The 18,249-nt window shown below is 47.0% G+C and overlaps 1 protein-coding gene across 3 annotated transcripts in view; it reads right to left on the reverse strand.

Annotated features, from left to right (window-relative positions):
- The window catches only part of LOC147887772 (uncharacterized), a 48,402-nt gene that overhangs the window by 16,151 nt on the left and 14,002 nt on the right, over positions 1 to 18,249 (reverse strand). For all 3 annotated transcript variants that reach the window (XM_087393459.1, XM_087393460.1, XM_087393462.1), the window contains 2 exons: positions 17,835 to 18,037; positions 17,223 to 17,410 (listed from right to left, as the gene is read on the reverse strand). In XM_087393459.1, coding sequence (XP_087249585.1) covers positions 17,223 to 17,410; positions 17,835 to 18,037 — 391 coding nt within the window. The remainder of the gene's footprint in view (positions 1 to 17,222; positions 17,411 to 17,834; positions 18,038 to 18,249) is intronic.

Raw genomic sequence — 18,249 nt, forward strand, 5'->3', positions numbered from 1 at the left:
GCTTCCAGGCAACTCAATTTGCTTCCAAGCGGGAGGATTTACTGAGTCGCACTTGCTAGAGGCTTTTCAAGGCTGATTTCGTTGTTCCAGATCCACTCCAGGGTCACCAAACACGCTTTCGGGGTGCCAGATCCATTTTGCCTACCAGGATTGGACTGCCAAGGGCCGAAGAGTGCCAGAAGGAAATCGTTTTTGCTGTTTTTCACCTCTTCCAAGGCTGCTCCTACTGATTTCGCCTGCCAGAGTGCTTGAGAACTGCTCTAGACAGATTCCCCTTTTTGCTTGTTGCTGTTTCAGGGTTCCCTGAGCCTTCAGATTAGTCGATTGCTTCCCAGAAGCTCTCCTATTACCTCAGAATCTTCAGATCCTATTGCCTTGTTGCAGTTATCCTTTCTGCGTGCCAGGAACAGCCAGGGTTGGTTGTTTTGCTGGTCTTTGTCCTGCCAGGACTCCCTTGAACGGTATCAGAGCTGCCAGGACAGACTTGGCTGATTTCTTTCTTGTCAGGATTCCCTTGAAGGGTATCAGAGCTGCCACGTTAGAACTATTAGCCAAAATCAAAAGAAAGGCTGCCATGGGATATTGCATTGGACTAGGATGCCTTTCTATGATTGCATAGTAGGACGAAAGTGCCTATGAACTTCAATTCACCATGAACCTCTCTGCACTCAATCCTAAGCTTACTAAACTCAATCCACTCAATTCCCGTAACTAATAGCAAGCCAATATCTGCATAAGAGGCATCTGGAATCCTAAGACTAGCAGAGCGTCTTCTCAAATGAGACTCCGAAAAACTAATCCAGTTCCGAGGAAGCCCCTCCGCTGCTCCCTGTAACACCGCGCCGCCCCTGGCTGCCCCGCTGCCTCCGCCCCCTCTGCACTCCCCCGCCCTCCCTCCCGCCTATTCCGCTCCTTCCGCCCCTCCTGCGCCCCCCGCCCGCCCTTCTTCTCCTGCCTCCGTTGCCTCCTTGCCCGCTTGCTGCGTCCCCCTTCGCTCGCTTTGCCTCCCGCCACCCCTCTTCCCTTCGCCTATGCCTTCTCTTCCTCCATCTCCTCCACCTTCGCCCCCCACCAACTCCACCTCTTTCGCCTCCCGCGCCCTGTTGGAAAATTGAAAGGAAAGCATGGAGTGAACACAAACTGAGAATTCTTGCTTATGGAATGAAGAAAGGTGAGGTCCTTAAGTAGGCACCTCTTACATGATCATTGACATCACTGATGACCTCTGAGCTCCACAATCATCTCCTCAATCTGCTCCTAGATTCTCTCAATCATCCTATGTGGCTTCTACCACCACCTAACAGTGCTTATGGGCACCTAACTGTGCCTCTAGCACACACACATAGAAACCAAGGTGTGCCTGGGCCAGGCATACACCTTGAGATATCCCATCATTACCCCCCTCAAGGGAATGCCTCAGGCTCTGTCAAGGATACATCTAGTCTCATAGTTTCTCATGCCATCTCATGGTGGTCAAGGATAAATCTATGGCTAGGTTCTCATGCTAGCAAGGGGTTCCCAAGGGTGTGAAGTAAACAAAAGGGATACAAAAGACCTTCCAATGGTTATCTCCCCTGCATGTACATGCACACAATGTCTGCAGGAGGTACCATGGAGCAAAAACACATACACATGGCCTACATCATATGGTGACCAGAGGTGTTTACAAAACACAATAGTTTATTTCATTCATTTTGGAGGACTATCCAGGCTGAGTACCTTGACTCAACAAGAGAGATCTGAAGCATACATGGAGATGATTCAAAAAGCATAATCTTCATAGGATGCCTCATCTTGTGGAGGCACATCAACTTAAAGTAGATTGGCAGTTTCTGACTTTGAAGTTGCTTCCTTTTTTGCTCTACAAAACTTTTCATGATGATTGTTTTTGCCACAGTGTTTGCATGGATTGATCTTGAAGCAGTCTCTTGAGAGGTGATTAGTCTTCCCACAATGATTGCAAGGTGAAAACTTGCCCTTCTGGATTTTTATGGCATAGGCTGTGTCATTGCCTTTCCGGAGTTCCATGTGCCTTTCTTCTTCTTGAAGAGCAGAGATAAGACCTTCACGATTAGGATTAGGAAGATTTTTCAAAGTGGTAACAACATGATCATAATCTTCAGGCATACTCTTGAGCAACACTGCCATTGCATCATCTGTAGTGATAGGAGAGTTGATAGAAGCAAGTTGAGTCATGAGACTCCGCATGTAATTGACATGGGTAGCCAAAGGAGTGCCACTAACCATCTTCAATTCAAAGAAAGCAATCTTAAGTGACAATTTTGAGATGTGAGAGCTAGCACCAAAAATAATGTCAAGCTTCTGCCAAGCTTCTGAAGGAGACTCCAAATCAGAGATGTGATGAATATAGTCATCTCCTAAGGCAAGAGCAATGATGCCATAGGCTCTCTCCTCTCTAGCACGATCTCTTGCCGGGCATGTCGGAGCTGAGGATTCTCCAGCATTGGAGGCTGTTGAAGAAGAAGTTGAAGCCGGTTTGACAAGCCCCCAGAGGTTTTCCCTCATCAATGCAAACTTAACCTTCATCTGCCATGTGTGAAAGCCCTTACCATTGAACTTATCCATATTCAAGATGGTAGCCATGAGAGGGTCTAACCTAGAATGGGCAGTGTCTACTCTCTTACAAGGCTAGAAAGAGTTGAAGTGCTTCAAAATACAAGCATTTAGAGTAGCAAAGGCTTGCAACCAAAATCCATACTACAAATCAATGATGTTTTCACTTGCATGCTTCATAGAAGTGACTAAATGAAAGTATTCCAAGCAAATCCAGGTATAGCAACTTAAAAGAAAGTTGTAGCCACAGTTGTACTGATGCTTTTCAAAACTTTAAAAACTCAGAAATGCTAAAGTAGCATCTAATATTGCATCACACTCACAACCTTGTCAAAACTGTCCAAAACAGAGGCCTGAACTTGGAGGGCTTGTATCTCACTCTTCAAAGCAAAGAAAAGAGGGTTTTCTGAAGCAAAAGAAAGCTCATATACCAGAGAAGATCCAGCACACAGGTTGGGAGAAATGGCGCGCGATATTGCCCGGGGGAGTTGCTGCAGGCTGAACCTGTGTTTTGACGTTTTCTCCTTCGTTACTGAACCAAATGGGCTGCAAAGTGACTCAAAATGTTCGTCTTGAGGTCGCCCATCTACTCCTAAGAGGGCTCGAGCAATGGTGCAGCAGGCAGGGAGTATTTTGCAACAGAAGAATGATAAAAAAATGCGCTGTTTGGAGAATGGCAGCCAGCAGAGACTTTTTTTTTTCAATTGCTTGCAGGTGGAAGTTCGCCCAAACGAGGGGTATCTCCAGCAGGAAGGGCTTGGAGAATGGCGGAGAACTGAGGGAGAACAAGCTTTAGCAAGATTTGGGAAGAAAGGGAAGAAATGGTGAAGATGAAGAAGAAGAAGATGATGTGGCACAAGTGGGCTCAAGGAGGATCAAAGTGCTCTGATACCATGTTGGAAAACTGAAAGGAAAGTATGGAGTGAACACAAATTGAGAATTCTTGCTTATGGAATGAAGAAAGGTGAGGTCCTTAAGTAGGCACCTCTTACATGATCATTGACATCACTGATGACCTCTGAGCTCCACAATCATCTCCTCAATCTGCTCCTAGATTCTCTCAATCATCCTATGTGGCTTCTACCACCACCTAACAGTGCTTATGGGCACCTAATTGTGCCTCTAGCACACACACATAGAAACCAAGGTGTGCCTGGGGCATACACCTTGAGATATCCCATCACGCCCTTCTCTCCCCCGCCGGCTCCCCTCTCCTCCCCTCCTTCTCTCCCCCCTCGCCTTCTCGCCCTCCATCCTCTTCCACCCTCCGCCCTCCTTGCCTTCATTCTTCTTCTTTTGTCCTTGCCCCCTCCTTCGCCCCGCCTCTTCTCCGACTCCCCCTCTGACGCTTTTCCCCCCTTTTTTCTTCTCCCTCCTTACAACAGGAGCACTTGTGCTTATGAAGGTGAAAGAAAAACCTTGGTGGTGACCCTTGGTCTGGCCAGAGGGGCTCTATGGCAGCACCCTCGAATCCCACAGCCGTTAAGGTTCTTCTTTCCCCAGTTGACAAGCAACAGGTACAGCAGGTAATTCAGTCCCTCCAGGACAAGGCGCTTGTGAGCAAAATTGTGGGCCTCACGCCTACACGGAGACAGGTGCGAGAGTGGATCCAGGCGAGCTTGGCATTAGAGGGAGACCACATCCAGGAGGTCACCATCTATGGACGAGGTGTTTTCCTCATCCAGCTGAGCTCCCTCGACACCGCCTCGACACTTGTGGAGCAAAGCCCCATACTCCTTGGCCCGCACCTTGTCTACCTCTTTCCTTGGTATCATGGGTTCACAGTCGAGGACATGGATACGATGATGGGTTTTTTTGTGCAACTAGTATCTTTTTGTATCAGATGAAATATGCTATGTAAATCACAGATAAGAGCACTCATGCATAGAAGAAACTAGCACTGATAGGCGCACAGGTAGCTAGCATGGATAGGATAGAAGATAGTAGCTAGAGAATATCATGACATTGGCCCTCTCTATTTTTGGAGATGATTTTTGTATTGAATGCATATATTTTGGAAATAACTACGCGCTTGTATAGAGAACCCTGAATGCAGGAAATGATGATGAAAACCTTGTCGACCAAATTGATGACTGGATGACCCATGGAGTTGGATGTGGACCTTGGATCTTGCACCGGCACATGGAATGGATGATGGAGGGAGTGGTCACTAAGGCACTGAAGAAGGACCATTGCTTTCCTAAAAGACTACAGGTAAGGAGTGCTTTGCACGACCACATACCAAAAGAGTGGGCCACAAGAAAAAGGAATTAAAGGGATGGCTCCCATTGGTGGTAGAAAAAGATCCAATCAATGAGCAAAGATTTGCATGGAAAAGGAGGGGACATGAGCTAGGAAGCATGAAAAGAAAGTACCAGTTTGCGCATCGTTAAGAAGGATGGTGGGATTGATTCAGAATCCATCTTCGTGCTCATCTCGTGAAGTAGAGGGCAGTTGATCATGTTTTCATGAGCTTTGTGCTCATCTCAGTTTATGGTGGAAATTTCCCACATTGGTTGTTGAGTTTGTTCAGAGGTCAGGTGACTGGTCGTCTTGTGTTTTAGTTAATGTTTCAGTTGATTTGCTTTGTTTTGGAACAACAGTCGGTAGGAGAAGTTGATTGCTCTGCCGCTGAGTTTGTTGGATGTCAACTATTAGCATTTAAGGTTTCCAAAGGTTGTGGCTACTTGAAGGAATTGGGTGGCCTCTCCGAATTAACAGAAGGTGTTCGGGACAGGCACGAAATAGCTACAGGCCAAGCCGAAGTGCAGAACGTTGAAGGTAGTTGCTCTCATACTTGGTTGCAATAACTATCATAATACAATAATTGATAGCAAGAGCCACTGCGCAGTCCGGAGCCCAGAGGTTCATGAAGGCATTTCAAATTGGCGCAGTTGAAAAGCATAAAGCAGGAAGTTTGCAAACAATTATTTCACAGGTTCTAAGTCTCTTGAGCTGCTGCTCATAGTTTTGTTGGCGTCTCTCTCCGACACAGCTTATGCAAGCCATCTAAGCTCCTCTAAAGGAAGCTCAGAATCAAGAAGCTTCAGGCTGTAGAGGCTGCGGTGATTCTCAGTTGCGGCAGATATTAGAAATCCCAGAACTTGACGAAGTTGGTGGCTGGGATCAAGATCACAGCAACGCATCAACTGGTCCAAAATACCAAATGAGGAAGGCTGACTGCAGATTCGCGGGAAGCTCTACTGGGTCGAAGAGGTTGTAGATGATTGCAAAGATGGCTGAAGTTTCTTCAGAAACTCTTGCTTGCTTGAAGGTGACCAATCGCTGGGTTTTTGGTTCAGATCTATTGTTTGAAGCTTGAGAAATTACCTTTGCTAACTCGAGAGGTTCCTGGACATTGAGAGAGCTAGTGAAAACTCTCGACAGCCTATCGGTGTCACAGTTGGTAAGGAGAGACCTTCATTCCAGCGCCATTCGCTCTGATCAGTCCATGAGATTGCAGGCTATTAAAGCTACGTCAGTGATCACTGAGGCAGGGATCTGAGGTCGCCAGCAAGCTTTTGATTGACAAACGATTTGCGGGAGGCCATTTTAATAAGTATAGAGAAATATAGGTTGTATGGTTGTGGCCCGAAGGAGGTACTAAGTCTCATTGAAGATTGTGCCATGAGCATGGCGAGGGCATGGCAAGTTCCAGGTTTCTTGTGAGATCACAAAACGCTCGCTCTTGGGTGCTAAGGGATTGCATCAAGGCAAGAAGATTGTGTGGATTTATAAGGCCAAGTAAATAATTGATGTGAAGATCCAAGGTCCCACCCAAGTTGTTTTGGCATCCAATCAGTCATTTCGGCAAGCAAAGTCTATATGATCCTATAGGGGGTTCTATCTACAAGTTCATGGTTGCTGGAGGTTGTGATCTCTATACATTTCATTGTTGTATTTTCTATAGTTATTGGTGGCTATCAGTATATGGTATCTCTCAGTGCTTTCCCAATTCATGGTGTTTTGAGTTCATCTTGGGATTGTGTTTCTTCTGGGTGTGTTTGCAAACGTGACTGTTCATCTAGCTATAAAGGCATTTCAGTGTAGCTCTACCAGTCTCATCAACGACACACCATGTTCCACCGTTTCCGGTTACACTCCACTTCCCAGGGCTCCCCAAGGAGTATCGATCCATCCTCCCTTCCATTGGTCGGGCGTTTGGCACAGTGCTTGAATCCCCGCCAGAGACGGCCACCTCCGTTCTAGCAGATGATGGAGTCCCCAAGATCAAACTGGTGGTGGAGAGCCCGGAGTCCCTCCTAGAGTTGATCCTTCTCGAGACCCTGGAACGGGGCACACTTCGCCAAAGGGTGGAGATCTCCGGGTTACCAAGCCAGTGTCTTCGGTGCAGACAGATGGGTCACCTCGCCAGAGATTGCCCCCGTGGCCTCCCCGTGCGCCTCCCTCCCCTCCTCCGCAAAGTAGGCAGAGTCAGCAGGCCCAAATTCAACGCCCTCTCAAGTAGGAGCAGCAGGAGTCTCAGACCCCATGGGTTTGTAGGATCGTTAGATAATAGAGAGAGCAAGGAAGGTGCAAAAGAGTCGATAGATGATGAGCCGTCACGTCAACTAGGATAGATAGAAAAATGAAGCATACAAAGTACTTGTACCTAGACCTAGGACTAAGTGTCCTAGGTGTCACATAGGACTAAGTAGGAGTAAGTGTCCTATGTGGCCTCAAAGGCACTAACACTACAAGTGCCTATATTTATGCCTACAAGGCACATACCATGGCCTATAGGGCATCACTAAAACCACCAGGAGATGGCCTACAAACCCCCCTCCATGGGATGGGCTGAAGTATTCTGGAAACGTCTCAGAATACCTCGTATTTTCTGATCATGGTGGCATATGTTCATCCACAAGGATATAGCCACCTATGAATGTACAAGGGATGACAGATCATGTAACAAAGGGAACCAAGTGTAAAGCTTGTCGGAAGACTTCGAACTGGGGATGAGGAAGTGCCTTTGTAAACATATCTGCTATGTTGTCCTCTGTGGGAAGATAGGACAACTCTATGTATCCTGGTAACAACCGCTCCCGAACATAATGATAGTGAACTTCAATATGCTTGGTATGTGCATGAAACACTGGGTTACGCGCAATGGCCAAAGCACTCTGGCTGTCAGTGTAGACCATAGTGGAGGATGTCTTGCGAATACCAAGATCTATAAGTAACTGTCGAAGCCAAACACACTCTACTGTAGCGGTCAAAGCTGCCCTGTACTCAGCCTCACAGCTAGATGTGGCAACTATTGGTTGCTTCTTGCTAAGCCAAGAGATACATGAATTGCCAAGCAAAAAACAATTGCCGGTATGTGACACTCTGGTGTCGAAACATCCTGCCCAGTCACTATCCGTGTAAGCATGCATGGTAAGTGAACCCTGATCACCATAGAAGAGGGCTAAATCTTGAGTGCCTCTGAGATATCCGAAGACTCTCTTCACTGCCTGCCAATGCTGTGAACTGGGCATGTGCATGAATCTGCTGAGCTGAGATACTGCATACTATAAGTCAGGTCTGGTGTGACATAAATAATTAAGGCATCCAACAACTTGCTGATAAAGAGTAATATCACATGGTGGGCTCCCACCATGAGCTGAGAATTTGAAGCCAAGGTCTACTGGAGTAGAGATTGGCTTGCAATCCTCGAACTGAAAATGATCAAGGAGTTGTCCAATATACTTGGACTGTGACATCATGATACCCCCCTCAACATGAGCAAACTAAATGCCCAAATAATAGTGGATCTGTCCCATGTCTGACATTTCAAAAACCTGCTACAAATCAGCCTTGAAAGCTGCAATATGTTGAGTATTTGGGCCCGTGATGAGCATATCATCCACATATAAAATCAGCACTAAAAAATCAGATCCACTCCCACGGACATAAAGAGTGGGTTCTGTGGGGCTATTCTGAAAACCAAGGGATAGTAAGTGTGCATGAATCTCGGCATACCATGCGCTGGGTGCCTGCTTCAAACCATAAAGGGCTTTTCTAAGCCGGCATACCTTGTTTTCAGAATTAACAACCTCAAAGCCAAGAGGTTGTGTGACATAGACTTCTTCCTGCAAATCCCCATGAAGAAAAGCAGTCTTGATGTCAAATTGGTGCACTTGCCAATGATGATGGGCTGCAATGGCAATGACACATCTAATGGTAGTGATCCTGGATGTGGGAGCAAATGTCTCCTCAAAGTCAATGCCTTGTTGTTGGGCATACCCTTTTGCAACACGACGGGCTTTGTATCGATCTATGCTGCCATCAGATTTCCTTTTTAATTTGTAGACCCACTGGGTACCAATGGCATGCTTGCCGGGAGAGAGATCTACTAATTCCCATGTGTCATTTTTGGCAATGGATTGTAACTCAGCTCTCATTGCATCCATCCACTCTTTGCTATCAAAAGCATCTTTATGGCACAAGGGCTCTTCATTGCATGCGGTAGCAAGGAGTGCAAACTCAAGAAAGTGACCATGCATCTGTCTATTCCCTGATCTTGTCCAGGCAGCAAAAGGCTGATCTTGTTTGCTGTCCCTCAATGTATCAAGAAGCCATCTGGGAACTTGCCTTTGCTGTCTATTGACAGCTCTTTCTTCAATTACTGCATCATGAATGGTGGGATCATTTTGTGCTGGAAGAGAAACCTGCAAATCAGCATGGAATAGTGGCTGATCATTGCTTGTTGGAGGGCTTGCAGGAGGCTCATGTTGCTGGTCAAAATCCTCTTCTGAGGAAGGCAGACGTAACCAAGATTCAAAGGCATCAAACATGTCAACATCTGGCTTAGCTTTGCAGTCCACAAGAGGAGAAGCTTAATGTTCAGCAAAGATTACATCTCTACTGACAATAATCTTTCCAATATTTGGTTGGTATAACCGATACCCTCTGCTCTCCTGGCTGTAACCAATAAATATGCATTTGATTGCCTTGTCATCAAGCTTATGGGAGAATTTTGGACAATTCTTTTGAAAAGGAAACCGATGCATCTTACCCAAAAGACAACCCTCACACACATGTTTGAAAACTGTGTGAGTTTGAGGTACATCATTTGCCATCTGCTTTGAATGTAGCTTTGCAAGAGCTCTATAATTGAGATGACCCATTCTCTCATGCCAAAGATGAGTTTCAGCAAGCTGTGAATCTGAAATAGCAAATGCTTCAATAGAAAGTGCAACTGAGTGATGATCAAGGTGATAAAGCCCCTTTTGCAAAGTGCCAGTGAGAACTATGGCATTGTCATCACGAAGATCATAAACTAGGCATCTGTAGCCATCACTCTGAAACCTGAAGTGGCAATTGCTGAAATTGAAATCAAGTTGACTTCAATTCCAGGCACAAAAAGAACATTTGTCAGAGTGACAGGATGGCTTGAAATGGATGTGAGCTGCACATCTCCAATTCCTTTTACAGCATAGGAAGCATTATTAGCACATGTGACAGTCCCCACTCAAGGTGCATCAGCTACAGAATGAAACAACTGTCTGCAAGATGTGATGTGCTTGGAAGCACCACTATCAAAATACCAAGACTGAGCATCATTAGCAGTAAAGAGTGCATTAGCTTTGGAGGGATCAAATGAGCAATGGACAGCCCATGCCCAATCATCCTGAAGAGCATGTGCATGTGAAGCATCTGCTGGCTCATGGGATTCAATAGCATGCGAGGCATTAACTGTCAATCCTGCTTTCTTTTTCTCCAAAGCAATGCGCTTCTTGCATTCTGAAATGTCATGTCCAGGCTTGTGACAATAGTTGCATCTTTTCTTCTTTCACTTATCTGCTGTATTTTTAGATGCATGGGAGGAATTGCAGCTGCTATGTGCAGATTTTGGCTTGCCCATAGGCTTTGAAGCCTTGCCTTTTCCTGTCTGCTGTGAAGCAAATGCATGATCAGGAATAATGGCTTGTCTATAAGCTCGACTTTGCTCTTCCTGCAAAAGCAAAGTAACTAGCTGATCAAAAGAATAGTGGTCTAGATTACCCATGGCCACTAATCGAAGGGCTGTAGCAAACCCTTGATATGTATCTGGCAGTCCATTCAGTGTGGTACTGACAAGCTGTGAATTTGGCACCACCTCATCAATGTTGGCAAGTTGTTCCATGAGGTCCTTGACCTTTGTCAGGTATGCATCCATAGAGTCACCTTCATTCATACTGACTTCCTGTAATTGCCTTCTCAAATATGCAACACGTGCCTCATTGTGAATCTGATACAGAGAAGCCAATTTATCCCAAGCATCCTTTGCTGTCTTGCAAGACCGGATGTGTGGAATAATGATTCTCTTGCATGATAAAGCAATACATGAATGTGCATTTGCATCTCTTGCATCCCATCTTGATAGTTCCTGAGTTGGAAGAGCAGCAGTAGAAGTGCTAGAAGATGAGGCATCAGGAGGAGTACCCCCTGTAGAGGGACCCGCAGTAGAGGCAACCACTATAGCATTGGCTGGCCTCAGATCAACCCCAGAAACAATATTCCACAAATGCTTTGCAACAAGAATATGTTTCATGAGATAAGACCACATCGGATAATTGGTGCCATCCAACTTATCATCTTCACGAAGAACGCCAAATAGATCTTGATTGTTCCTAGCCATAGCAAATGTGATACCCTGAAAAACACCTGAAAACCCAAAAGCCTCAAGGCTATCACTGCAAAGAGCTGGCTGTCCAAAAATGACAGCAAATATCTGCAAATTTCCAACCCAAATCAAAGGGCAAATACAGATCTAACCCAAATGTGACTGTGGTAGGCAATGTTCACTGTAAAAACAGCAAATCTGGCAAAAGCCCCATATTTAATGAGGGCAAATAGGCCAAAAAGAGGGCAAATGCAGAAAAGCCCCAAATTTTGCTGAAATTTTTGCAAATGTGACCCAATGTATGCGAATCTGACTCAATGTCCTGCAAATGTGACTCAATGTACTCCAATCTGTCCCAATGTATTGCAATCAAAAGAGAAATTGCAAGACCAAATCCCAAAAAAATAGCCTCAAGGCTTGCAACTGCAAAATTAGGACTTGCTGTCCACAAATTGACTGCAAAAGTACACCTGTCCCAAAGTATGGACCTCAAAATGTAGGCTTTCCAAGCTGTTGAAATGGCTTGAGAAGATTTCAAACAGTAGAAGGAAGATAAGGAGAGCAAAAGCCCTCAAAATCCCCAAATTTTGAGAATACTCTGCAAATAATTTCACACGTGTCAAACCTGAACTGAAATCCCGGGAATAGTCCCGGGAATAGTACGATCTGTACTGGCAGAGCAAGTACGTGACTGTGCGGTATAGTGTACTGGGCAGGCTGTACAGTAGTTGTACAGAGCAGGTGACTGTACGGTAGTTGTACGGAGCATGGATTGTATCCAACGTACGGCTGTATGGATGCAGTTACGAGGCAAGTACGGTGTACTGAACAGGTACAGTGCTGGTACGCTGTACGAAAACTATATGGAGCAGGTACGTTCCCACGTGCAAGTGTAGCGTGTCAAGTACGGAAGTGTACAAAGTCACAGTACGTCTGTTGTACGGCGAAGCACAGTACGATGCCCTGTACGGACAAGTATGTAGTGCAGGTACGGAGAGCAAACTGATGTACATAAATGCAGGTACGAAAATGTACGACGGGTGTACGTATCGTAGGTACGACGGATGTACGGGCAGCTGGTACGTACTGTACGGGGACAAGAAGTAGATCCGGGCTCTGATACCACTATAGGATCGTTAGATGATAGAGAGAGAGCAAGGTGCAAAAGAGTCGATAGATGATGAGCCGTCACGTCAACTAGGATAGATAGAAAAATGAAGCATACAAAGTACTTGTACCTAGACCTAGGACTAAGTGTCCTAGGTGTCACATAGGACTAAGTGTCCTATGTGGCCTAAAAGGCACTAACACTACAAGTGCCTATATTTATGCCTACAAGGCACATACCATGGCCTATAGGGCATCACTAGAACCACCAGGAGATGGCCTACAGGGTTACCCCCTCAGCATGGGACTAGACACAGGTTAAAAAGAAAAAGAAACAAAGTAAGCACGCCCACAAATGCCATAGGTAGAGGGCCAATCGCAGAGAGAGGGACAGGGTTGACTGAGAGGCCTTGAATCAGCAAGATCCACCTCCTCCAGCGACAGGGGCCAACGCCCACTCTGCCGATCCTCCAACTTCGGAGGTTTAGCCTCCGTACCCACCCTTGCAGCAGCAGCGAGTCAAAGGAGCTCCAGATGCGGTGATGGCGGAAGCTGCAGTCACTAGTTCGATGAGGATTGCGGAGGAGCCGAGCCCTAGCGAGCCATATCAGCAGGGGGAGCCTGATGTCGTCCTTGTCCCTCCTCCTCCTCCCCCTCCCCCTTCCCCCCCCCCCCAAACCCCTCCCCCTCCAGGGTTCCCCCCGCCCCCTCCCCCCCCCCCCCTCAACCCCCCCTCCTATAGTCACCCTCACCACCCGCCCCCCTCCCTCTATCCCCCACGTCCCCACCGCTCCCTCTCCTGCTGTCCCCCTCTCCACTTTAGCAACAGGTTCTTCCGCTTCGACACCCCTACCAGCTAGCAAGGGAACGATGACGCCCCCTTCTGCCTCCTCATCGTAGTAGCAGGCCCGTTCAGGGAGGGATCCTAAGCAATGAGGCTCATCTTCCCAATCAGCGGTCCCTAACCTCCAACCTAGGCGTCCCTTACCACAGGACTTCTGGAGATTAGGACCCTGGAACTATCTGGAGGTTCCGGACTCTTATCCTCTACCATTGGAGGTAACGCTCATGGTCCTTGAGCCCCGAAAGGGGGGGGGTTTGATTAGTGCAGTGGGATCTCTGACACACCCCGTTTGGAGATTTCCGTTTGTCTCCACAGGGGTGGAGAAATGGTCCTTGGAGGTGTTCGATGCTATTTTGGGGAATCAGATTACACTGATGATAGATGAGTGGATGGGGCCACATGGACTAGACCTTTGGTACGCCCATGGTGCGGAGGTGAACTTTCAATTGAGCTTCACGCACGAGGAGCCGGTGTGTGGTTTGGCAACAGGAGTTATCAGATTACCGTTGGAGGCAAAGGGGAAGCAGGCACACCTCTGGACCCCCAAAAGTGTGCGGAGCTGTTCGGGGTGAAAGCCTCCTTCATGATGAAGTGGGCACCAAAGATCGGTATTGAGCCGTTATCCACACTAGTACAGCGACGCACAAATATTGACTACTCGCCCTCTAAACCCCCGGCAAAATCACACAAAGCAGTCTTTCTGGGACAGGCACCCACTCACAGGAGAGCCTTGTTCCCGACTCCCCCGTCCTCATGAGCTGGACCATAGTGAGTTGGAACGTACACGGGCTCCACAACCGTGTTCATAGCCAACTGCAGTACTTGATACTCCGACAGGAGTTGCAGAGGGTAGTCGTAGGACGGGTAGTGGACATCCTTATGATTCGGGAGCACATGTTTTTAGCTTCAGACATCAGACGACGCCACCACCTTCTCCCAGGGAGAGGTCCAAAGGAGTGGTCCCCTGTGGTAGGATGGAGTGGAGGGGTCTGCATCTCAGTCTCACAGACTTTGGCCCCAGAGGTCTACGATCAAGGCGAGCTCATTCCAGGCAGGCAGTTTGGATGGGAGCTCGGATGGGAGAGTCCAGGATCGGGATCCTGAACGTGTATGCCCCAGCATGCAGACAACACCACCGGCCTTTTGGAGGAGGTTGTCAGAGTGTCTTCTTGATGTAGACTCCTGGATTATTGGAGGTGACTTCAACAACCTGGAGTTTGGGGAAGACAAGCAAGGCGGAGCCTCTTTTTCTGAGATGCCAACAGCAGAGCGTAGCACCTGGGAGCAGTTCATTTTCATGATCAGTTGCAGAGACCCCTGGAGAGAGTCAGATTTCAGTAGGACACCTAGCAGCCTTCTCTTCTCCTTTGAACAAAGGCGACACGATGGATTGCAAGAGAGTATAGACTGTTTCTATGTTGGGGACTGGGCACTACACACAGGCGGATCTACCGGGACTCTGGCAGGTACCACGATGTCAGACCACTCTCCAGTGGTACTTTACTTGGATCAACCCCGCCGAGGTCTCCCCCAAAAGGCGGTCCGCATTCCAGAGGGCCTCCTGGAAGACGAGGAGATTCAACAGGTCATGGAAGGGATTTGGGAGCAGTTAGAGATGACACCGTGTGAGGGCTGGGCTACGTGGGTGGCCAATGCCATTCAGAGGAGGAGTGAGGAGCTGCAGGCTCACGCCCTTCAACAAAGGAGTACCCTTCAAGAGCGAGAGCGGGCTTTGAGGAGAGACCTCGCCTCCATCAAGAGGCTCAGGGAGTAGGACCCAGTGCCTCAGTGGCTTAGTGACAAATTCGAGAGCGCTTGTCTCAAGCTCCTGGGCACAGAGGTGCAACGGGCTGAGTTCTCCTATCATTCCTCCCGGGCCCGAGGGGTGCAGCAAGGAAACAGGATGACGAAGCAGTTCTTTTAAACCACTGGGCCCCGATCGGCAGGCACACAGCTACAGCGTCTCCAGGACGTCTCCAGGACTCGCAGGGCATCATGCACACTGACCCGCAGGAGATTCTAGACATGACCACAAGTTTCTACAGCCAGCTCTTTCAAACGGAGAGGATGACCCCAACTGGTCTTGTGGCCCGAGAGCTAGTTTGGGATCACGTTCCGCCAGTAGTCTCGCAGGACTTATGCAGCAAACTTAAGGAGCCTTTCACAGATGAGGAGCTCTGGGAAGCCCTCAAGGCTCTCCTGACCCAAAAGTGCCCGTGTGAGGATGGCTTGACTCCAGCCTTCTTCCGGAACTTCTGGGAGATTATCTCCACCCCTTTCCGTCTGGCTTGCCAGGAGATTTTCGACACAGGCCTTCTCCCTCAGTCTTTGAGCAGGGGGTGGATTTGTTTGATCCCGAAAGAGAGAGATAGGTCAGACATCCGACAGTGGAGGCCAATCACTCTGTTTGATACTGCATACAAGATCCTCGCCAAGGTCTTGAGTTTGCGTTTATGGCCCCATCTTACCGACATCATCCATGACACACAGATTGGATTTGTCCAGGAGCGTAGCATCCTGGACAACATCTTCACGTTCTGGGAGGCAGTGGATTGGTCCAGAGAGGAGTCACAGCCGTTGGCCGTCCTTCTCTTGGACTTTGAGAAGGCCTACGACAGGGTGGAGTGGTCTCTCTTGGAGGGCACTATGAGGAGATTGGGTTTCTCAGATAGATGGGTCAGAGGAGTTTCAGCGCTATATGCAGGGAGCTCTAGCCAGATGCTTATCGATCGCCCAATCCGCCAGGGCTGCCCACTTACTCCCTTCCTCTTCTTGTTTGTGGCAGAGGCTTTGGGCTACTATTTGAGATCACAGGTGGCGGGTCTCACAAGGTTGAAGCTCCCAATCAGAAAGGAGGAGAAGCTACTTGACTCGGAGTTTGCAAACAACACGGCCTTGTATGTTGAGAGCACCACAGCAAGTCTGGAGAGAGTCAGGGGCGCCCTGGCTATTTATTGTGAGGCCTCGGGGGCACGGATCAACTGGACAAAATCTATAGGTTTCTTCAGAGGCTCTGAGGAGACACAGAAGATCCGGGAGTGGGGGAGTGACTTTGGCTTTAGATGGATACCGCGGGGCCAGATAGCGAGATACCTCGGATGCTAGGTGGGTATTGACATTACAGCAAAGCAGCAGATTGCCCAGGTCCTTGAGAGTGTTCGGCACAAGCTTCTCTATTGGAGCTCAGCCAAACTCTCCTTAGCAAGTCGCGCCCTAGTGGCAAACCAGGTCCTTCTTGCCACGGCCTGATATATCGCCTCCTGCTGGTGCTTTCACAAAGGTTGCATTGGGCAGCTCCGACTGTTGGTGTACATCTCATTGCTTAATGGGTGCCAGTAAGTTTATTCAAAAACTCCATATCCTCCCTGATTGTGGATCTTTTTGTATGCACTTTAGGATTTTCATGATCTTAATCTACCTTATCCACCTCTTGCTGCTTGAGTATAAAAAAAGTTGCACAGATTCCTACCAGACTTAACTTTTTCGTAAGTGGAGGGAAGTTAAAATTGAGGGAAACCCACATTTGCCTCTTTTATTCGCAAAAGCAGATCTCCAAGCACAGACATGTCCAAAGACTAGGATGCTCCCTCTAGCTCAGTCGATGGAACAATAAAGAATAATGCAATAGCACAAATTCTCACAGTTGGCAGGCACAAAGTTACTAAAACAACATTGAACTTTGTCAACATTCTCTTATTTGACCCAGTCGTGCATAACCCACATGGAAACCATTCTAGCACTACTAATGATTTGAGTGCATGTACCAAGACGTGAATCTACTGCGACACAGGACTATCACCTTCCTCATGGGCCCTAAAAACTAAGTACTGATGCTAAATGGTTTCTGCAGTTAAGTCAATGCTCCTCCTTTCCTGTAATTCGAGTTTTCAATGATTGATTTTTTATAACAGACAAAATTTCACCAGCATGTTGCGGCAACCAGGAAGAACAAGGTTTAAAATAAATTCACTTCAGTGGACTGTTGCTATCGTATCTTTCTGTTGTAGTGTCCTTCCTTAACAAACCTGGGAGCCCATTTATCTAAACACGATCTAATTTTAAACAGGACTGCCATAGCTTGATAAATTTTGAGCAATGCAGACATACCATAATCGAATTTGTAAAAATTCAGGTACAATATATGAGTGGAAACAAATGCTATAATTGGCGAGGCAGCCATCACCCGTGTTGCCTCGATTCTCAGATTTAATGTCCTGATTATTGCCACAAGTAGTGTATAACCAATTACAGCAACTGCTGAGAAGTAGTCCATTCTCTCTGTTATCTGTACATCCCTGTTGACAAAAACCCTAAAGGCCTTCATTAGAGAAATAGGCTTAACTACATAAAGTTGAACGTACAGAATTGGTCATTGTTCAAGCCTCTAAGTCCATCACATTAGATGCTCTGTGCAGATCAGTAAATAGTCCAAATATGTATCGTCAAACTGTGGGAAAGTTAGATACAATTAATTCATTCTCCTAAAACATATGCATACATCAAACGCTTTTCTGTACATGCCCAATTCTATTTTTCCATTAAGGTCCTGTCCAACTAGGGTCATTGCTCAGTTGATGTGGGAAGTGTATTTTTCATATGTTCATTCCCAAAAAACGGTGGAGCTCTAAAAATATTGCAGCTTTAATACATATTACACTTTCACATTTCTACCAATCACTCTTAGATAAGCTGAACACATGCTGCATGGTAGAAAATTACCTTGAGTGAAAAATTGTGCTCCAAAACCAAGAGTTCATTGAAAGGACTCCATATATAATCCACAGGCCACTGTATTCATAGTGTGCCATCTTGTTTCCCTGAGACTTCTGTGGGAGTATATTATACATCAAATCCAGGAATGACAACCAGCCTTGAAGGTGCATAGCCAGATTTAAAATTGAGAAGGCCACTGATGCCGGCTCCTGTCAACCAAATCTAATCAGAAAAAAACACCATCTTTTCTATTTTTATCTAGCTGGAAGGCAGAAGAAGAAAGAAGAAAGTGAAACTACTTTTATCCAATGGAAAGTGGTCACTGTAAACATTTGTGAACAAGAACAGCATGAGTTCTCAGGCTCGCCACCATAATCTACTAGAGAATTCCATACTAGAAATAGGCATCATGAACCATTAG

The sequence above is a fragment of the Dipteris shenzhenensis genome, chromosome 22, assembly GCF_047967505.1.
Source record: "Dipteris shenzhenensis isolate YYH24624 ecotype China chromosome 22, Dip_SZ_1.0, whole genome shotgun sequence".
Taxonomy (NCBI): domain Eukaryota; kingdom Viridiplantae; phylum Streptophyta; class Polypodiopsida; order Gleicheniales; family Dipteridaceae; genus Dipteris; species Dipteris shenzhenensis.